The sequence below is a fragment of the Podarcis filfolensis genome (genome assembly GCF_964270895.1).
Source record: "Podarcis filfolensis genome assembly, chromosome: 2".
Taxonomy (NCBI): Eukaryota; Metazoa; Chordata; class Lepidosauria; order Squamata; family Lacertidae; genus Podarcis; species Podarcis filfolensis.
In genome coordinates this window covers 62,385,452-62,404,519 of record NC_139605.1, presented here as the reverse complement: position 1 = coordinate 62,404,519, position 19,068 = coordinate 62,385,452, and the positions used below count along the sequence as shown (strand labels likewise).

Below are 19,068 nucleotides of genomic sequence, written 5' to 3'. Positions count from 1 at the left end.
TTCACACTGCATGTACTCCATGCTGGAACACCAAATATTTGATTATTATCAGCTGTGATTGTGTACATACAGATGGCACATTATTTCCTACATGAAGCAGGAATGAGGAACCTTTTTTTAGCTGGAGGGCCACATTTCCCTTTTGAACAAGTTTCTGGGGCCACATGCCACACTACTTCTAATAATTTGGCCACATATTAAATGTAATCGCAAACAAGTGTCCCCCTGTATTTTCCAAGGAGCTGGTTTTTTGCCATGTTTCAATAAAAATCTCAGAAGATGGAAGTCATCCTTGGAAGGTCCTCATAAAGTGCTTCTTGGAAAAGCCTCTTCAAATTCTGCCTACCTCAAATTAAAATTTAAAAGAACAGCTTAGAAGAGGCTTTTCCTGAACACTGGCCTTTTGAGGACACTTGTAAGCAATTCCTGTGTGCTGGGAAGGAACCTTCAACCTATCTAGTTCCTGTCTTCCAAAGAGGCAATCACAATTTTGTAATCCTTCTCGCCTAATATCCCCCCTCTTCCCATACGGTATATTTCAGGTGGAGCTGCACGTCCACACAATAGCTCCCTCTCCAGAGTACAAGATTAAATCTTGCCCCCGCCTTTTTTTGGGTCATCCATAATTTAAAGCAAATGTAAAATCCTGCCAAATCAAGGTGATGCTGCGAATCTTCTGTTGTGTGAAGGGAAGAGGATTGGCAGCTGCACTGATCCACTGACGACAGCCTTTCCAGCAATGTGTCACAAAGCATTTTAGGAATGATTAGTTGTGCTTTGTCACTTCTTTGTGATCTTTGGGTAAACGATTAATAACTATTTATGAATGTGACGTGAGAAAAGCCACAAGCCAGTGCCTGAGTTAAGGACTGACATCAGCTTTCTGCCGTAGACAACTAAGCGACAATCCAGCACAGAGTCGGGAACACTTAAGCCTCTTGGAAGAAGTAAGTTGTGCAGTACTGCACAACCATACGTGTCTCAATAGGACTTACTCCCCACCTCCCCAGATATCTGTGTATAGGATTGCAGCTTAAGTGCACCTAACTGTGATCAATTGTAGTCCTGGTTGTGTATAATTACCTCCAAACTGTGAGCTTTTCACTTTGAGTAGTTATCACAGCGTGGAACCAGGGGAGGGAAGGAAAGAGGGGAAGCTTAGTGGAGATGTGTGTGTGTGTGTGTGTGTGTGTGTGTGTGTGTGTGTGTAAAAAGCTGAACTGTAGAGTGGGGGGTCCAATGCATAAGAAGTAGTTTTCTTTCTCTTTCAAAATTACGAAGTGCTCACTTTTAAGTAGTAAACACACCTCAATACCTCCCACCCATGGAGTGGAAGAATGCATGAATCTTATTAAGCCATATAGTAAATCCTTGTCAGCTCTGTAGCATCTCTAGCATACATTCTTTCCACATTCAAACTGTGCTGCCTGGAGACCTTTGGAAATAGGTCTGGGGTGGGAAGCCTGTGATTTTCCAGATCTTGTTGGACCCCAGGTTTCATCAGCTGCAGCCAACATGGCCAGTGGTCGGAGGTCCAGCAACATCTGAGGGCCACAAGTTCCTGAAATAAGTAATATGTGAGCTATGTCTGGACACCAAACGTTTGAGTCACACTCCAGGAATAGGTCTACAAGACATCGAGTGCTTTCTTTCCAGGCTGCCACGACAAGGAAAGCCTTGCTGAGCTAGATGCCCAGTGAAATGAAAGGAGGCTGTGCGCAGAAACAAATCTTGGACGAAGTTCCTGACATAGCAGACAGCGACAATGCATGTCGTGAATATTTAGGGAATTTTAAAATGATCGTTTATACATCAGTACTCCCCGCCACTAGCAAACTAAATTAATTTACCAAGGCACTTGATCTATGCTGCAAATCTATGCATGCTTTCTTCTAAGTGAGTAAGCACCATTGAACTCAGTTTACTTCTGAGAAGCAATGCAAAGGAACACACAGATAGTTATTCTGTGCCACTTTCCCAAGCATAACCGATAACAGGGCTGGAGCCCAAACTTAAGAGGCAGGCTGCTGGTGCATTTATCAAGTTTTGTCAAGCTTCTTTTCCTAAAATGTAACACCAATAGGATGGTGAAATCTGGGGAATGTTATAGAATAGGAACATGGTGCAAACAGACCAACCCAAACATCCAAAAGGTTTTGGTGTATTGGGGAGGGGGGACTTTAAGTTGTGCTGGTTTATACCAGGGATGAGAAACCCTGCCTACTGCCCCCAGGGACTCATGTGGTGATGTGGGTAAGTGGTCAAGTGCTGCATGCCAGTTGGTATGGCTGGCACAAGCAGTGAGGGCACATGTGACTGACAAGCTGCAGGTTGGCTGCCTGTGATTTACCTAGTAATAAACCCCCTGAGTATTAGCAGTGTGTCAGTATGAAAAATGAGAGTACAGTATCAGTTCAACCACATCAAGACTTTGCAATGCCCTATTCCCCTGACTGCACCGCAACCAGGAAGACCCAAACATCATATTAAAATGCAAGCTATCTCCAAAGCATGTGATCTTCATCAGTAAATCAAAAGTCAACAACCCTGGATTTTTAAGCATAAGTCAAAACAACCTTATAGGATTCCACTGCAGTCCCAGTATCTTGCTTTCCAAATTGCATCTGCTTGTACAGTGCTGAAAGTAGCAACCTGCAGGGAAGCTGCAGAAATGCTAGAATTTCAAGACAACCAATAGGCAGCCTTGTCTACTGAGTAAAATCCAGCAAATGGATTTATGCATTGAGCAAGTCTGGGACATACAAATTGACCTTCATTAATGCCAAACCAACAAGGGTCAGAATGTAAATTTAAAATGCTTCTCCATTTTTCTTTCTTTCCTGCATTAACGTTTAGCCGCAGGTAGAAATGGCAGAAGAATTCCAAAATGGTATCATAGCAGGGGTGGGGAACCTCTGACGATGCAGTTGCTGTTGGACCACAACTCCCATCATCCCTGACCATTGGCCATGCTGCTTGGGGGCTGATGGAAACTGGAGTCCTGTCCAAGAACATCTTCAGGATCGGAGGTTCCCCACTCCTGCTTTAGAGCCATGCATGAAAATGCCCTGTGCCCAGTCTTTTCCAACGAGAGCCAGGGCTTAGGGAGCCTGCCACACTGGCCAGTCATATTAAGCACATATGACTAGCATCCAACATATGAAGAGGCAGCAAGTCAATACTGTCCTGGAGAGAGTTGGGTTACCTACCAGAAAAATTCCGGGTTGCTAGCATTGTAGTGAGGATTGCACCCTGAAATACACAAAAGACAAAAAGAAAACGGGGAAGCAAGAAACATCACTGGGTTCAGAATCAGACCCATCCCTTCCCCCAACCCTAGTCTCCTTCCTCTTAAAGGCATCTAGTGGAAAATGGAGCTGGCTGGGGCTCCAAGAGGGATGGCTCTTTGGCATGGCTCCAGGGGTATGATGAATATAGTTCGGAGGTGGTATTAATAGATATAGCTAACTGTTTGCAGAAAACAAGTCACTGGATAGTGGCTCAGGGATTTTTAACTACTCTGCAAGTTTCTCAATGATGGCAGCAGGGGTTTATTATAACCACCTTATAGAAATTCAGTATCCTTTCTTGCAGTGTTAATGGGATTTCGTCCTCTGATAAACAAGCATCCTCCACGCTCTGATGAGACCAGGACAACTGACAAGTTTCTAGCAGTCACTGATGAGGAATTCCCATTGCGTCTTGAGGGGAACTCCCCATATCTCATCTCCCCATAGAAGCTGCAGTTGCAGCTAGACTCTACTAGACACATCAGCGATAGAAGCCCCCTGCCCTGCCCGAGAATAACCTGCTTTCCTATTGTTCAGAACTGTGCCCAAGCCCCAGAATGCTACATGGTGCTCCCAAACTTGATATATTGTGAAATTAAAAAATACTGGACATTTAGAGACAGATCTATATAGGTGGCATGGTTTGTTTGTTTTAAAAAAGCAATTCAATTTTAGCACCTGATAATAAAATCTACCACAGCTACCACTATTTCTACTACTATTACTACACATATCTGTTCTCACATAGCATATTGTCCCATAGATGTCAAAGAGCAGATCGGTCTCCTCACATCCATTTTATAGATGGGAAGACTATGGTACAGTACTGAAGTAACATCTTCAGAGCCATTCTCTGCAAGTTAATAAAAGAACTGGTTATAGATCCCTGCTCTCCTTTGCCAAGCATTTAACACCGACTATCTCTCAGTTACGACTGCCTGTTTTCTTACTGAAAAAGAAAACACCTCACAAAAGGAAGGGGCAGTACTGTGCATAAAACTGTTTCTACTTTGTCAAAGAAAAACAGGATGTAGACACACATATTGCCACTGGATAAAGATGCCGAGCTGTACCCGGACATTCTCTGTCCGCTAGCACAAGAGCTCTTTTTGTACTAAGCTGCAGGTGAGTTTTAATGTTGCACAACAGTTAAATCCTGTGCAACAGCTGAGCTAATGAAAATTTGTTATGCAGCGGATTGTTCAACCTGTGCAACAAAGTTACAAGCAACCTGCTAATACCTTCTCTGCCTTCTCTTCCACAACAACATTCTGCAGTTGGAAAACATTTTACCCGTGGAACAAGTGTACCACTAGGGGACTAGAAAGCGCCACGTCAGATACACCCTGCATGATGGAACTTAGCATTTACTCCCACTGGTTGCACAGGACTCAAAACTTCCATCCAAATATAACTTTCCAAGAGGGGAAGTGAAAAAGGTCAACCGGGCTATGCCTCATTTGATACTCTTGGTCTCTCTCCTCATTTTTGTGGGTGGGTGCGAACACACAGAGCATTTCTCAATTTCCCAATCAATTTCATGAGCTAGTAAGAGGACATGTATAATAGGATTACATTAACATAATTGAAGCAGTAACAGATTACTGGAGGAAAAGTAAACACAAATCATTATCTGTTTCCTTGCTCAGTAATCTTATTAGCCTCCAGCCCTGAGGCTGGAAACTTGCACAGCATTCAAAGGAGGAATAACAGCATGTGGAGATATCCAACAAGGCCTCGGAGGAAGGTGCTGATGATAGCACTGGGGGCAATAAACTTCTTAGCCGATACTGAACTTTCCCCCTGGGCATAGGGCTGGCGGACAGTGATTTGAAAATGGTGAATTTGGACACTGATCCCAATTTCATTGTCTTGAAGGACGTTCCATGGAAATCAATGGAAGTGCCCTTAAGGAATTCAGATTCAGTGATTCCTAGGAAGCAACTTCAGTTTGTCCTATAAAAAAGGGGGTTTAGTCTAATCAGTGTTCACTTTTCAGGAATTATTTTAGTGGACTTTATCAAAGAGCAGAGTCCTTGACATGCCAAGAAATGGTGACACTGCAGGCACTGCAGACTCGAGTGAGCCTGAAATGGGTTGTCCCTTCTGCAGACACTAGCATCTAGTTATACAACAACAATCAATGGGGGCAGCGGGGAGCCACTGCTCTACTTTATCCTTTGTCATTCAGTGCATACAACCCAAAGACTTAATTAAGATATCTAGGAAGGCCTTTCCTTTCTCAGCACAAAGGTGGCCATTCTGAAAGCCAATTTCTTGGAAGCCTCACAGCTTTCTTGGAAAGTCAATTCTTTGGAAACCTTTATGAACACGGGAAGGCAGATGAAATGGAAAACAGTCTGGTGACGTACACCCATTTCCTAGAAGACCACCTACAAGTCAGAGAAGAGGCGTGGATTACCTTTAGCTTCCTTCTGGCATTGAACTTCTTCAAGCAGTCCACAGTCTCCTGCCTGTGCATGCAAGATGCCACGGTGGAACGGTGCTGTAAGGCAAAAAGAAAGTTGCTCAGAAATGGAAGGGAATAGAAAATAGAGAGGTCTCTCCCCCCCCCACACACACACCCTGCCTTTTTTTTTTTAAGCAACCTGGCTTCTTTTACTTGTGATATTCCTTGGTTTGCATGAACCCATGTGTCCTAATCAGAACTTGTTCCCTGCCCATTGTAACCAGGTGAGATCAGTAAAATATTTTGGGGAGCCTCTATTTGGAGACTCCAGCCTTTGTGCAGTGGGTTAGCCTAGATAACTCTCAGCTTCTTACACCTTTGTGCAGGATGGTTATTTCATGGCTATACATTCAAGTCTGAACTCTGCACCATCTCTGTGTCTCTTGAATGTGCACTCATATATTAGGCATATGTTTGAATTCTCCAAGCAGTAGCAAATAAAACTTTAATGGTTTGTGCAAACTAGTTTTCCTGCTTATTCATTTGTTCCTTATTTTGCTACACCAGAGATTCTGGAGATGGTTCGTTAGGTTGATGGTGGCTTAGGTAACCCTCCCCAGTTTGATTCTCTTATGCACTGATGGCTCAGATTATTGTCCTTTTCGAGCACAACGGACATTCAAAGCAAAGACCTGAATATAAATGTTCCAGCCCCTTGGGAAGGAAACCCATAGTTTAGCAATCTATGTAGGCAGCAACACTAGATAGACAGAAGTACACAAGTAAAAAAATGTTCCAGGAAACTGAGGATATTGCTTTAATGATAAGCAGTGGGGTTTGGGGAAATCATCCTATATAGGCTTCCTGATTCTGAGTGGATGAGAGCTAGAGTTATTTTATTATTATTAAAAATAAACTTGTCAAAGTCCTCTGTAACAGTTTTATTCCAAGAGCACAGCTGAGTTACAATACGGGCTGTGGAAATAGTAAAAGTGCATCTCAAACTGTTATTTCTGTAGATCAGAATAACTAGGTCTGGTGGAAAACAGGAAAAGTGATTTTAAACATTATGTGCTTTGCGTTCCTCTGAAGCTGTTTTTTTTCCTGGGAGCCCGTCTTGATTGCTATAAGTGGACTGCATGAACACAGACACTTAATAAGTGCAATCAGCAAATGGTTCAGTGTTTTTTTGGAGCCACATAACCAGTTGCCAATAATAAGCATATACCTATGGCATGTACCTCATGTGATACAATGCTTATTAATCAACATGCGAACAAATGATTACTCTGCTGTGTGTGTGCTACATAACTGAAATATATTTTGTCCCACTGAAACCCTCTAAAAAAACTGCTTTTCATCCAGACAATCCTCAGGATCTGGGCAGTTGCACTTACTGATATCCATGGGTGCTTCAGAGCTTCAGCCGCTGTGATACGTTTGGATGGGTTGATCGTCAACATTTTATTGATGAGATCTTTTGCTTCAGGAGTGACAGTATCCCACTCGGGAGAAGGAAACTGTAAGAGCAAAGGGACAGCACTACTGTCAGGGAATCAGGAGCAGGAGCAATGGGGAGAGAGGAATTGGAGAGCGAAGGGGAAGAATCCGAGGGCAGCGTAGGGGAGTATGACAGTGGCCCGAGAGATTCCATGAGCTTCTCCAGCGAATCAGAAGATTCCCAGAAGGGGGCGCCAATGCTTAGGGCAAGGGGGGTCCCAGGGGGGATGCACCAGAAACAAGGAGCCAGAGGGGAACCCCAAAACAGCAGTGGAGGATCGGGACCAGTTTCCCCACCAGAGCGTAGTGGGGGGGAAGAGTCACATGTGTCAGGGCCAGCGTCTCCTCCAGAGAGGGAGTCAGGGCTGACCACGCCTCCATCGGAGAGTGGAGGAACGGAAGGGAGGTCAGTTGCAGCTAGCCCCCCCGAAGGGGGAAGCAGTGACAGCAGCAGTGAAACGGTCAGGAGGAAAGCTGCTGGCTGGGCGCGCGCGCCAAGTTCAAATGTGCAGGCGCGCGGGACAGCAGGAGACCCGGATGGGGAACCAGCTCCTAAAGCCCACCGGAGGGAGGGAGAAGGCTCAGGGGAATCAGCGGGAGAAGAGGCTAGAAAGGGCGGAACCCCGGCGGGCAGGCGGACCCAGAGGAGGAAGGAGCAGCGGAGAAGGTGGAGCAAGGCTAGAATCTTAAATTGGTGTCAAGGGGGAGGAGACTCAGACAGAGCATCAGCGGTCTAAGGGTTAAGACGCAGAGCTGCGCGCTGCGGCTTTGGAAGTGAAACTGAACTTCAATAAAGACTTTTGTACTTAACAACGAAGCAGCGTTGGTCCTTTGTGAGCTGGGACCTAGGGTAGCTCTGACAACTACTCATAACAATCTGATCAGGAGCTCCCCCTCCTTTTTTGCATCATGCAGTTTGGCCTATTTGCACACTCTCTTTTTCACACGATACAATAATGCGGATTTGAGATAGGGAAGGGATAAAAGCATCCATTTTTGTAGGAAATGGTCTCTGACATGCACAGGATACTGTAAGAGTTTGTTAATATTTTTACCACTGATTTCCACCCAGCAGCTTTTCTTAAAACAAAACAAAAAAACAGTTTCACATGACCAACCTTAAGGCTGGGTGCATTTCTTGCTAATCACAGTCAATACAAGGCAGTAAACATAGCACAGAATGACCACTGGGTGGGGGCCAGGTGCTGAAAATGCTCTGCCAAACCCTGTTCTCTGCTGAACTGCCATCCAGCTGCAGGTTTGCCAGCTTGTTAACACACACAGCAAAAAATAAAAACATCCACGGAGCAGCCCCGTTGCATGGCCCTTTTGGCCTTTGTGTGCACTGAGGGGAAGCCATAAGGCCTTGCCCTTGAATGGTCACAGAGTGGGGTGAAAGAGGTTGGCAGCTAGACACTATCAGTACTTTGACCAGTATCTTTTTGGTGTGGATTTTCACAACTGAACTTTGTAAACTTTTATTTTCTACGTTCATCCACTTGGTGGGTAAAGCTGGAGCCAGGTGCGTGGCTGCAATTTGCATGTTCATTCTAGGTCGCCCCATTTGCCATCTGGCCCAGATCCACTTTCTTTGTTCCCTTAATGGCCCGTCACCCAGGCTATTGCCTCACCTGGAAGCTAGCCTGACTATTCCAAGAATTAGAAGGAGGGGTGCAGGTATTAGAAAGGGATTGGCATACAGCCTACTCCCCCTACAAAACTCACAGCACTATCAAAAGCCCTGCATGCCTTGGGATCAGTTACCTGAAGAAAACCTGTTCCTACATAAGCTTGCCTGCACATTGAGGTCAGCAAGGGTGTTCCTGAAGTGAGGGAAGTTGTAACCAAAGAAAGGGATATTTTAATTGTCACTTAGTTATGGAAATCCTTTCCCCAGAGACTCTCACCTGGCTATCTTTTCAACAACAGGAAAATACCTTTTTATTCTCCCAAGCTTTTTAAGCTTTGAGTTTTAACCATTTAAACCTCTGCTTTTATTTATTAGGGGGGGGGGCCTGTGCTTTAATTGGCTTTTTCTGATTTCCTTCTTTCTTTTACTGTTGTAAACCAATTGCTTAAAGAGTGATCTACAAACCCATGAAATAAATAGATACAAATTATTTCCTTTAAAAAAAGGAAAAGAAATATCCCCACTTAGCTCACTATATTTTTTCCCTCACAACAAACTTGTGAGGTAGGTTAGGCCAAGAGACTGAGACTGGCCCAAGTTCACTCAGGGAGCATCACAGGTGAATAGGGATTTGAGTCCAGGTCTCAGAGTCCAACCTACTAACTACTTCACCGCACTGGTTCTCAAATAAGCTTTCAGACCTGGTGCTCTGTCTCTCTGTGTGTACAAAACAAAGCGGGAGTTGAGAACTCTTCAAAGAAATGATGGCATGTGAGAAAGGAAGAGAAAACAATGAAGGTATTTGGGGGTGGAATCACTTACATCATAGGCTCCAGCTTTGATCTGCTGGTATAGTCGATGTTGATCCTCATCCCAGAAAGGAGGATAGCCAACCAGCAGAATATACAGAATAACTCCTGTGTGAGACAGGGACAGGCATTGTTATGTAAGCTCCAGCCACTCACAGGTGGGAAAAGGGGTTAGTTCAGTGACTCAGAAGCCTGGAGCAGCTGTGAGCCGGTGAGACTCAAAACTGAAGAGGATGTGAAAAGGCTCCTTCTTGTCTGAATTGTCAATGGTAAGTAAGAGCATTTTTATAGTTCAGGCTGAGTCGTCAGTTAGCATCAGAACCTGCCTGACAGGGGGCACTAACAAATGACCAGCTCATTGAGCAATTGGCTATTTAATTAGCATTCACTCATTAACTTGTGGGTAGGTTAGAGTCAAAGCAAGTGTTAACACACATTTTTCAGTGTGTTCCCCCGTCACTTTCCTTACTGCAAAAAATCTAATGCTTTGAGGAAGCTGTTTCTTGTCCAGTTGTTATCTGAGGGAAGCACCCTCTGTCCCAAACAAAGAAATCACTTGCCATTTAATTGTCAGATACCCTGAATCCAGTTAGTAAAAAGTATCTTGTCAAGTGTCCAGAACAGCATCCATCCTAGCTAAGTAACAACATCCAGGAACCGCAACACTGCAGTCTGCTCTGTGGGCTTGTTTAAGCCCAGTCTTTCCTCCATATCAGTTCATACAACTGAACTTGGGTGGGACAAGGAAGAATTCCTATTTCTCACCTACCATTTCTACCTGTTCTCTTACACACTATCAGGTCCCTATGTCTGATCTCAGACACCCAAAACACTGTCTGAGGTTTATTATTTTGAAGAAATTTCTTTATCAACAACACACATCACAATGCCCCCTCTCTTTCTGTACTGCATATATGCTGCCCAGGAAATTTTCTTCCACTCTAATAGTTTTTTTGTATGTGGGAATTGAACTTAGAACATCTGGGAATGCCTTGGCAAACTTTTGCAAGGATTGGCACCATTATGCATGCTAGCAGCAGTAATGCAACATTCAGACACATCAGACCCTGCTCAAAGATTCTTTTGGAATGAAAATGTAACATCAGGTGTATGCTCCTCATCTGTTTCCTACAACATTCTGCAACCCAACACAGGAAAAACTGTTCCTTCCATGTGTGTGCTGTGAAAATGAGGCTGAAGGTAAAACGTTTAATTAAGTGAGTCACTGAGGCATCAACATGCCAAATAGGCAACATACACATACAATCTGGCCTCATGAGAAGGCTTGTCCTTTTTTGAGAGCACTATCTGATTTATTTATTTTTAAATCACTGAACTTGCATGATGAGCAACATATGACTGTTGAGAAGCGGACTTTCTCATAGAGACTGCCTGAGACTCCCCTTAAGACTCTTATTCTTCAGAAGTGGCCCTGCTGAGGGGATGACTGCATGTTAAGTCATTGCACCAGGACACAGTTTCAGTTCCTACCATTCAGAAGATCTTTGTGGTTCATTATTCACATCAAATATTTTTTTAAAAAAACACATGCCATAGGAAGCCAGGTGCTTTGCCAGAAAGGAACGCATTCCATCTGAAATAGCACCCATTCATAAAGTTTAATTCAGGCCACCTGCGTTCGCTTTCTGCTCTACTGTAACTACTTGTTTGGGTTACACAAGTGATTTAGGCTTACTATGTTTCCTTTTCTCATTGCACAATATGGATAAGAGCTCTTCCCTGAGTCTCAAAAGAATGAGGAGGATAAATAGATTAATGAATGAGAGACTCCTTGATGCTATGGTGAGGGGGGGAATATAATGGACTCTCCAAGTTAACAAACATCCAGAAACACAATTTTTAATCTCCAAATTGCTCTTGTGGAAGTTACTCTCTGGTGAATGCTAATCCCATAAATCCATAAACTTTGTAGCATAATGCTTCCTGGCTGCTAAAAGCTCATTCAGCTAGCTAGCCATTCCTCCCACAGGTCATAGGAGTAGGGTTTTGGTTGTAAGATTTTCAGCCCATCGCTTACAAAACATTCCTATGGTTTCCTCTAGTACACATGATTGCGGAGTCACAGATTCATACATGAGTTTGTCATATTGACCAGAACAACTTTGCTATTTTTACTAAGAGTTTTAAGGACAACAACCCATCAGAGGGAGCGCTGAAGTGGGGAGGGAGCCATGCCAGTGCTTTCACAACTGCATTCAAATACAGAGCATAAAATATTTCCCTTCGAAAAGCATCCCTTATTTTATCATCACAACAATCCTGTGAGCTAGGCTGTGTGGAGAGACTGTGACTGCTCTAAGGTCACACAGCACTCTAGCCATTGCACCACACTGGCTCACATGGGGGTAAAGAATTCTGGCTTTCCATTTGATCCACGGCAGAGGATGACAATGAATGCTCACATCCTCTTGCATGATGTGCTACTAGAATTCTGTTTCCTGTAGAGTTTATCAGTCCACTGACACTAGTTCACACAGCAGCACTGACATATCTCAGAGGTAACCAAGCCCTGTGAACAAGCTAGGGACTGCACACAGTACGAAAGATGGGGAGAGAATCACAGCGGCCTCCATCTCATTCCTTAAAGATTTATCTTGCCTGTTTAGCCACTTTCGAAACATAACCTCACTTACCACATGCCCACAAGTCCACAGCTTTGCCATAGGGGTCCTTTCGGAGCACCTCGGGCGAAAGGTAGCCTGGAGTACCTGCAAAACCTAGTAAGGCAAAAAGTTACAATATGCAGCTAGTTACACATCATGGGGTCCAGCGGAGTCTTCAGCAAAAAGCACAACGCAGCTATCAGTCGAATGGGAAAAGAGAATTGCTCTCTAATATTCCCACTGAACCTAGTGTTTGTTCTGCACTAGATACATGCTATCCTGGAGCACCTTTGCTGAAAATCACTCCTAACACCTCTGATTCAAGTCTTCCTGTGCTTGTAGAGCTAGTGCCACAACCTCACTGCCCATCCACAAGAGAAAAGTGTAGGTAGTCTTGTGGTAACCTGATATTGGTTTCCGGGCCCAATTCAAAGTGCTGGTTTTGACCCATAAAGCCTTAAACAGCTCAGGACCGCAATGCCTCAAGGACCACCTCTTTCCATATGAACCTACCTGGACCCTGAGATCATCTTCTGAGGCCCTTCTTCATGTGCCTCCTCCTCGAGGTGTCAGGAGGGTGGCAACACGAGAAAGGGCCTTCTCTGCAGTGGCTCCCCTTCTGTGGAATGCTCTCCCCAGGGAGGTTTGGCTGGCGCCTTCATTATACACCTTTAGGCGCCAGGCAAAAACGTTCCACTTTAACCAGGCATTTGGTTGATCCGATTTACATCCTAGGCTCTTTTAAAATGTGTTTTCTTTTGGGGGGGATATTGGGTTGCTGTTTTCATTTTCATTAGGTTTTCATTTTCATTCATTTTGTGGTTTTATATCTTGATTTTATTCTGTGAATTGCCCTGAGACCCCTGGGTATAGGGCGGTATATAAATTCAATAAATAATAATTATAATAATAATCTTTAGAAAATAGTCCAAAGGGGAGAAGCCCCCAAACCAGCCCCATAAGAACTCAATGGCCAGCTTCACAGCTATCTCTTTCACCTCCGCAATGCCTTTCACTATGTTGGATCTAACCCTTCCTCTCCAGAGGGGGCAGAGACACTCCCTCCATCACCTAGCTCCTGGAGGTACCAAGGGAGGTGTGAACAGATGGGAGAGATCCTGCCTTCAAGGTGGAATGTTAGGTTGCTTGCTAAGGAGCTGAACCACTTAATGCACTAAGTTAAGCCTGCCCCATATAAAAATGTGTACAGCAGAAGCCATACTAAAAGGTTGATGAATGTTTGTGAGGATTGAAAAATAATAATAATCGTAAACCGATGTAGAAAAGTGGAGCATTGAATTTAACACTGTAAAATGAGAAATCAAAATGGACATGTTTGTTTTTCCCGAGTGTCTATGCAGTCCTAGTTTGCCCCTCAGAAAATAGGCTGCTACCCCATCTAGGACAGCATTTTCTGAGCTAACAGAAGGATCTCTTCTAGCCTTGTTGCTGAGATCCTTTTGGGACTTTCTGCATGCAAAGGTTTGTGCTGTGCTACTGAGTTATGCCCCCTCCCCTAACAAATTGCATCTGCCAAAATGTATTTGTGGTTTGAGAAATTATAAATGGATTCCCTTAACAGCCTATGTCTACAGCTCAAAGATACAATAGCAATGTAAGTTATGATGACCTTAGTAAGTTACATTTATAGCTGCAAGTTATCGTGAGTTCATTAAACCACATCTAGTACCCAAGTAGACTTTTTAGAAAATGCAATTAAATGGCTAAACAAATTGAAGATATGCCACTAACTCAGTAAAAGAAACCTCAGGGGAGAAGAGCTAATATAGTTTAGCTAAACATATTGGCCATCGTAACTCAGTTAAGTCAGGGGACTCTACGTAGTCAAAATCAGGGCGGGTGGCATTTTTAGAACTGAAGACTATATTGGAGCAACTGGATCTAAAAATGCTTTGTATATTTCAGCTACACAAAATCCTCACACCTTTTACACAAAAGGCAACAAACCATAAATGGTTGGTGTGTTCCGTTTCTTTCAGTAATGTATTTACTTAGCCTCTTACAAAGCATGACAGATTGCCGTTTGGGGGGTTTGCTTTCTCAGCCTTTAGTTTCCAGAAGCTTATTTATGGAACTAAGGTGGCTAGAACGTTTCTCAGTATTTTTTTACCAAGCCTGCCTGTCAGTCATACAGGAGTTCCAAAGGGACCAGATATATGGAAACATGGGTCTTTTGTTTACCGCTGAATCGAAACAAATTGGTGCTTGTTCTTCCCCACACCTTGACCTCACACACATGGCAAGGAATTCCTTAACCCAAGCCAGAAAAAAGCTGGGACTTTGAATGCCACATCACCATACTTCTCAGACCCTTCCTTCTCCTAGCCGAGGTTCTTAAATTCTTAGTTATGATTGGCCAAGATTATAATCAAATGCATCAACCACATCAAATGTGCTCCCACGCCTAATTAGTAATAAAATTGTACTGTAATTGATATGCCTGCATTCTTCAGTTGCAATTAATGAAGGCTTCCTGGTCCGAGAGTACTTCATGATTGCACCCATACTCAGGCACAGATAGGCTGGTGCCTGTTGCTTTCTAGCAAAACATTTTGCTCCTTTCTGGGAGGCAGGTGTTCCGGGAAGATGGAGTGTGTAGTGGATCCCACAGGAGTCCCCCTCAGACATTTGTAACACTGCTGCAGGTTATCATGTTCCTATCTAATATGTATTTACACTGCATTCATTATGGTGCATTATCCCATTTAGAAGTGCAGCAATCCTGTTCCATATTTTGATTATCAAACTGAAGCTTCCTGAGCTGAGATATGAAAGAGCCTCATTCACTTCCATGCAGCCCCTTCACTCCAAAGCAGAATGACCCATAGAAGAAAAATAACACAGACCATACTTAAGGCAAGCATGGCTAACTTGTGGTCCTACAGATGTTGCTGTACTACAACTCCTAGCATCTGTGACCCCCCCACCTCTCTGTGTAGTGATAGTTCTAAAATATTCAAAAAAAGGAGAATATGTTTTGGTTGGTGGTTATTTGGGAGTTTTTCCCTGAGGTACTAACCACTGTCATACACCTACTCTGCAGCAGAATAATCACCATGTTTATGGTTTCTAAAGCTTATACAACAGATATGTACAACGTACTGGGCTTAAGGTCTGAAGATCCTTAAAACATTCACAGCAATGGAGTCCCTTGTTACATGAGCGTAACTAGATCCACAGAAGTGTTACACCCATGACACCCAACTTTCCCCCACTCACCAAACCAAGCCTGCTGCTCCCCTTCCACTTCAATGGCAAGGCCAAAGTCAGCCAGTTTTACAGCAGCTCCCTTCAGTTTGGATGCCAGCAGGAGGTTCTCCGGCTATGGGAGGAATCGGTTAGAGGATAAACATACAGAAGCACAACTCTGAAGTACCCGTTAAATCTGCTTAGCCCTCTTCTAATTTCTGAGTCTTTAAAAAATACCACCTGCACATTTTCAATTATAACCATGCTGGTCAGAAAGCATGTTTATGGTGCAGCCCTCCTCTCTCTGCCCCATGCTCAGCAGAAATGCAGATACTTATGTACCCTGCTACTGTAACCATGGGAAGGCGTGGGATACACAGCGCGGGTGGCGCTGCGGTCTAAACCACTGAGCCTCTTGGGCTTGCCGACCAGAAGGTCAGCGGTTCGAATCCCCGTGACGGGGTGAGCTCCCGTTGCTTGGTCCCTGCTCCTGCCAACCTAGCAGTTCAAAAGCACATCAAAGTGCAAGTAGATAAATAGATACCGCTCCGGCGGGAAGGTAAATGGCGTTTCCGTGTGCTGCTCTGCTTCGCCAGAAGCGGCTTAGTCATGCTGGCCACATGACCCGGAAGCTGTACGCCGGCTCCCTCGGCCAATAAAGCAAGATGAGTGCCGCAACCCCAGAGTCGGCCACGACTGGACCTAATGGTCAGGGGTCCCTTTACCTTTACCTTTATGTACCCCGCTCCCCTCACCATTGGAAGGCATGGTATACAACATGATTTATTTCCCTCGAGACTGCTTCCTGAACTTCCACTTGTACATTCAAGCACTAAACATCAAGCCCAGGGTGCTTCAGTGTGAATGAAAACAAAACTGGAATGCTCAGAGCTCTCCAAACCAAGTGAATGGGTGACCGAGCGGCAACTGCAGTGCCAAGCGAGTATAAAGTGATGCAACATGGGGCAAAAAAATCCCCCTAGAAGCCTATCGTCACCAATGGCTGCTAGTTATGCTCACTATATATGCTGCTTCCAGGATCAGAAACAGTAGTATCTGTCTGAACTCTAATTGGTGGGGAACAACCAGGGGAGGGGCCTGTGTCCTATTCATGGGCTTAGCACTGTGGGAAACAGGGTGTTGAGCTATGGATGCCTTTGGTCTAAGCCAGCAAGGTTCTTCTTATGTACCAGCTTCTGTTCTCTCCTGGCCACTTAGCGGGAGCCCTGTCACATGGCTGCGTGGGCCATTTTTCTTGGTAATGAGTGTGAGCAGGGAGTTTAGCAGCACTTCAGTAGGTGGGAGAAATATAGAGGGTGACGTGTATTCTGGAGGAGGGAGAAGAAGGAGCGAAATAACAGAAATGAAGCATGTGTTTCTTAAAGCAACAGGCAAAGGAATCGCTTATGGTGGTGATTGCAGGTGGGGACAAGGATTTGGAGACAGGACATTCAGGAAGGGCTGTCTCTAAGGGCAACTGCCCCAGGTACTGCATGTTGGATGCCCTGTACTTGATAGTGGCAGTCCCAGTCAGCATGCTTGCTGCCTGGCCAGCCCAGCTACCTTCCACCCAGCTGGGAAGGTTCTCCACCTCCTCCTTTCCTAGAGCAAGGGAGGGAGGGAGGTGGAGGAGGAGGTGGCAGAGGCAAAAGGGAGATGAAGGCAATGGGGAGAGCCGAAAGGTGTCATTTTTCCTGGGCCCCGCATTCCCCTAGAATGGTCCAACGTTCACATGTCACAAATCGGTTTTTAAAAACTTACTGGATTTTCCCTGGAAAGGATTAAACTGTGGGTGGGATTTGATGCCAACAACATGGCATGCATGCTGTGAAAATTTTGCATGCATGGTGAGCTCCCATCCCATAATAAGCCAGCCCACAGATAGAACAACTCCCTAATTAGTGAAGAGGTAGCTCATATGGCTGGCTGTTTTGGCAGACAACAGTGTACTAACAGGGCTGTCAGCTGCACCTCAGGACCTAGGATTGCCAACAGCACTGACTGAAGAAACATAGATCAGGTTTTCTTCTCTGCTCGGCTGCCTGACTCCCAGATCACATTCAGCAACCATGTTATTAGTGCATCCACTATAGAGAATTATGGTCAAGTTGCATGCTTACAATTGCAGTCGCCAGCAAGGAAGCAGCTGGCTGGCTCAGTAATCCCAAGGCAAACAGCAAAAAAACGACCCTTCGTTTCTTATTGGGTCCCAGGTACAAGCTACTTGCAGTTTGTTTGGTTTTTTCCAGTGAGACACAAAACAGACTGTAAATCCTCTGACTGCTGCTTATGTCCAAATGAGAAAACATCTTATTTGGAGTAGGAGGTGGAATACTAGGATGGTGATATGCCTCAGCTAGCATCTTTTGGCCAGATTCTGACCATGCCACGTGGTACTCATTTGGCTCATGAGCTACTGCAGAAATGTGGGGAACTGAATTTAAGATTGAGAAAATGAGAAACGGAGAAAACAAAAACCGACAGATCTTTCCAACCCTACCTTTGGCTTGAAGTATTCTTGGATACACTTACATTTTACAGCTGGGTTAATTAGGAAGGCAGATTTAAAACTGGAGGTGGCCACCTGTATCATTTCAGGCTGAGGGGAGGGCTCACATGATTGAATGTTCCTTCATAGTACAGTGGTACCTTGGGTTAAGTACTTAATTCGTTCTGGAGGTCCATTCTTAACCTGAAACTGTTCTTAACCTGAAGCACCACTTTAGCTAATGGGACCTCCCGCTGCTGCCACACTGCCGGAGCACGATTTCTGTTCTCATCCTGAAGCAAAGTTCTTATCCTGAAGCACTATTTCTGGGTTAGCAGAGTCTGTAACTTGAAGCGTATGTAACCTGAAGCGTATGTAACCTAAGGTACCACTGTACAAAAAAAGTCCCTCCTTGCAGAAAGCTAGGTATCAGCATGAAGGATTTTAATCAAGCTTTCTCCCTGATATGCTAATTTTCTATGGACAGGAATTTGTTTTTGGAGGAGGAGCATTCAGTCCAATGCAATTAGAAGGTCGTACAGCTCTGAAAGTTTACTACTGTACGTCTGTGAAAACTAGGACCTATGAAATCTACAGACTTCAACCACTTAACAATTCTATTTCTATCGAAGCTATGCTATCATCTACTTTCTATCAAAGTAAATCATCCAGGGTATGTATGTTGGGTGTAGGAGTTGGCTGCAGAAGGGATACACTTTTAGTCTTACAGATTATAAATATATTACCTTTAAATCCCGATGTACTACACCCATCTGGTGGCAATGTAAGACAGCTTCCAGGATCTGTTGAATGCAGTGACTAGAGAGAGGAAACACAGTCACATTACCTTGGAAGGGGTCAGGAGATGGCTTGCAGCAAGGTTTCCCAGCAGAGTCCTGTCTGCACTGCTATCTTTTTGCCATTTCCTATTTTCCCCTTCCCCTTTCCTGCTAGCAGCCATGAAGAATGGCTCGGTGCCTTTCTCTGTGGAGCCAGGCTTACCAACAGGACGGGAAATGAAATAACCATTGTAATCTGATTGCCATTGAAACTGTATTACAGGAGGGCATTATCGGAGGCATTTGGCTTCTTCCGTGAGAGGAAAAA

At 44.4% G+C, this 19,068-nt stretch overlaps 1 protein-coding gene and 1 long non-coding RNA gene across 6 annotated transcripts in view; one reads left to right on the top strand and one right to left on the bottom strand.

Annotated features, from left to right (window-relative positions):
• Positions 1-5,706, top strand: part of LOC310753426 — a 42,252-nt gene extending 36,546 nt beyond the window's left edge. The window contains exon 3 of the long non-coding RNA XR_014543344.1: positions 3,595-5,706. This is a non-coding gene — a long non-coding RNA (uncharacterized lncRNA). The remainder of the gene's footprint in view (positions 1-3,594) is intronic.
• The window catches only part of CAMK2A (calcium/calmodulin dependent protein kinase II alpha), a gene marked incomplete at its 3' end in the record, with an annotated part of 116,656 nt that overhangs the window by 24,757 nt on the left and 72,831 nt on the right, over positions 1-19,068 (bottom strand). For all 5 annotated transcript variants that reach the window (XR_014543340.1, XR_014543341.1, XM_083594667.1 and 2 more), the window contains exons 6-12: positions 18,708-18,780; positions 15,504-15,606; positions 12,294-12,377; positions 9,653-9,747; positions 7,098-7,220; positions 5,713-5,796; positions 3,210-3,252 (exon numbers count right to left, since the gene is read on the bottom strand). Coding sequence is in view for 3 of the 5 variants with exons in the window: in XM_083594667.1 (XP_083450793.1) it covers positions 3,210-3,252; positions 5,713-5,796; positions 7,098-7,220; positions 9,653-9,747; positions 12,294-12,377; positions 15,504-15,606; positions 18,708-18,780 (605 nt within the window). The remainder of the gene's footprint in view (positions 1-3,209; positions 3,253-5,712; positions 5,797-7,097; positions 7,221-9,652; positions 9,748-12,293; positions 12,378-15,503; positions 15,607-18,707; positions 18,781-19,068) is intronic.